General features: G+C 76.7%; 1 protein-coding gene across 1 annotated transcript in view; it reads left to right on the top strand.

Moving 5' to 3' along the window:
- Nucleotides 1-6: 6 nt before the first annotated feature.
- NR1D2 (nuclear receptor subfamily 1 group D member 2) overlaps nt 7-391 on the top strand; it is a 27,648-nt gene continuing 27,263 nt past the window's right edge. The window contains exon 1 of the mRNA XM_006905701.3: nt 7-206. Coding sequence (XP_006905763.1) covers nt 191-206 — 16 coding nt within the window. The 5' untranslated portion in view covers nt 7-190. The remainder of the gene's footprint in view (nt 207-391) is intronic.

A 391-nucleotide genomic window follows, 5' to 3' on the forward strand; every position in this document is an offset into this window, starting at 1 on the left:
GCCGGCCACCGCTGTCTCTCACTGCAGCCCTCTGTCCGGCCGTGGGTCCCGGGCGCCCCGCCCGCCCTGCCCATGAGGGGGCCCCGCGACCACCGCTGCCTCCAGCCCGGGGCGGCGCGGCGCTGAGGCGGTGGCGGCGCTGCCCCCTCTGTGGGAAGCTGACGGCCTCGGCCCCCTCCCCGAGGGCACCATGGAGGTGAATGCAGGTAAGAGCCAGACTGCGGCGGGCTGGGGACGGCGGAGGGGGCGCTCTGAGCCGCCCGGACACGGGTGGGGAGGACGGCAGCCGGGAGTGTTACCAGAGCCGGCGGGGTGGGTTTCTGCGCGCTTCGTATCTGCCACGGGCTCAGTCCCCGTCCTTCCCCGGGCCGCCCCGCGGTCGCCCTCCCGG

Source organism: Pteropus alecto, unplaced genomic scaffold, assembly GCF_000325575.1.
Source record: "Pteropus alecto unplaced genomic scaffold, ASM32557v1 scaffold10, whole genome shotgun sequence".
In the NCBI taxonomy this organism is placed as follows: domain Eukaryota; kingdom Metazoa; phylum Chordata; class Mammalia; order Chiroptera; family Pteropodidae; genus Pteropus; species Pteropus alecto.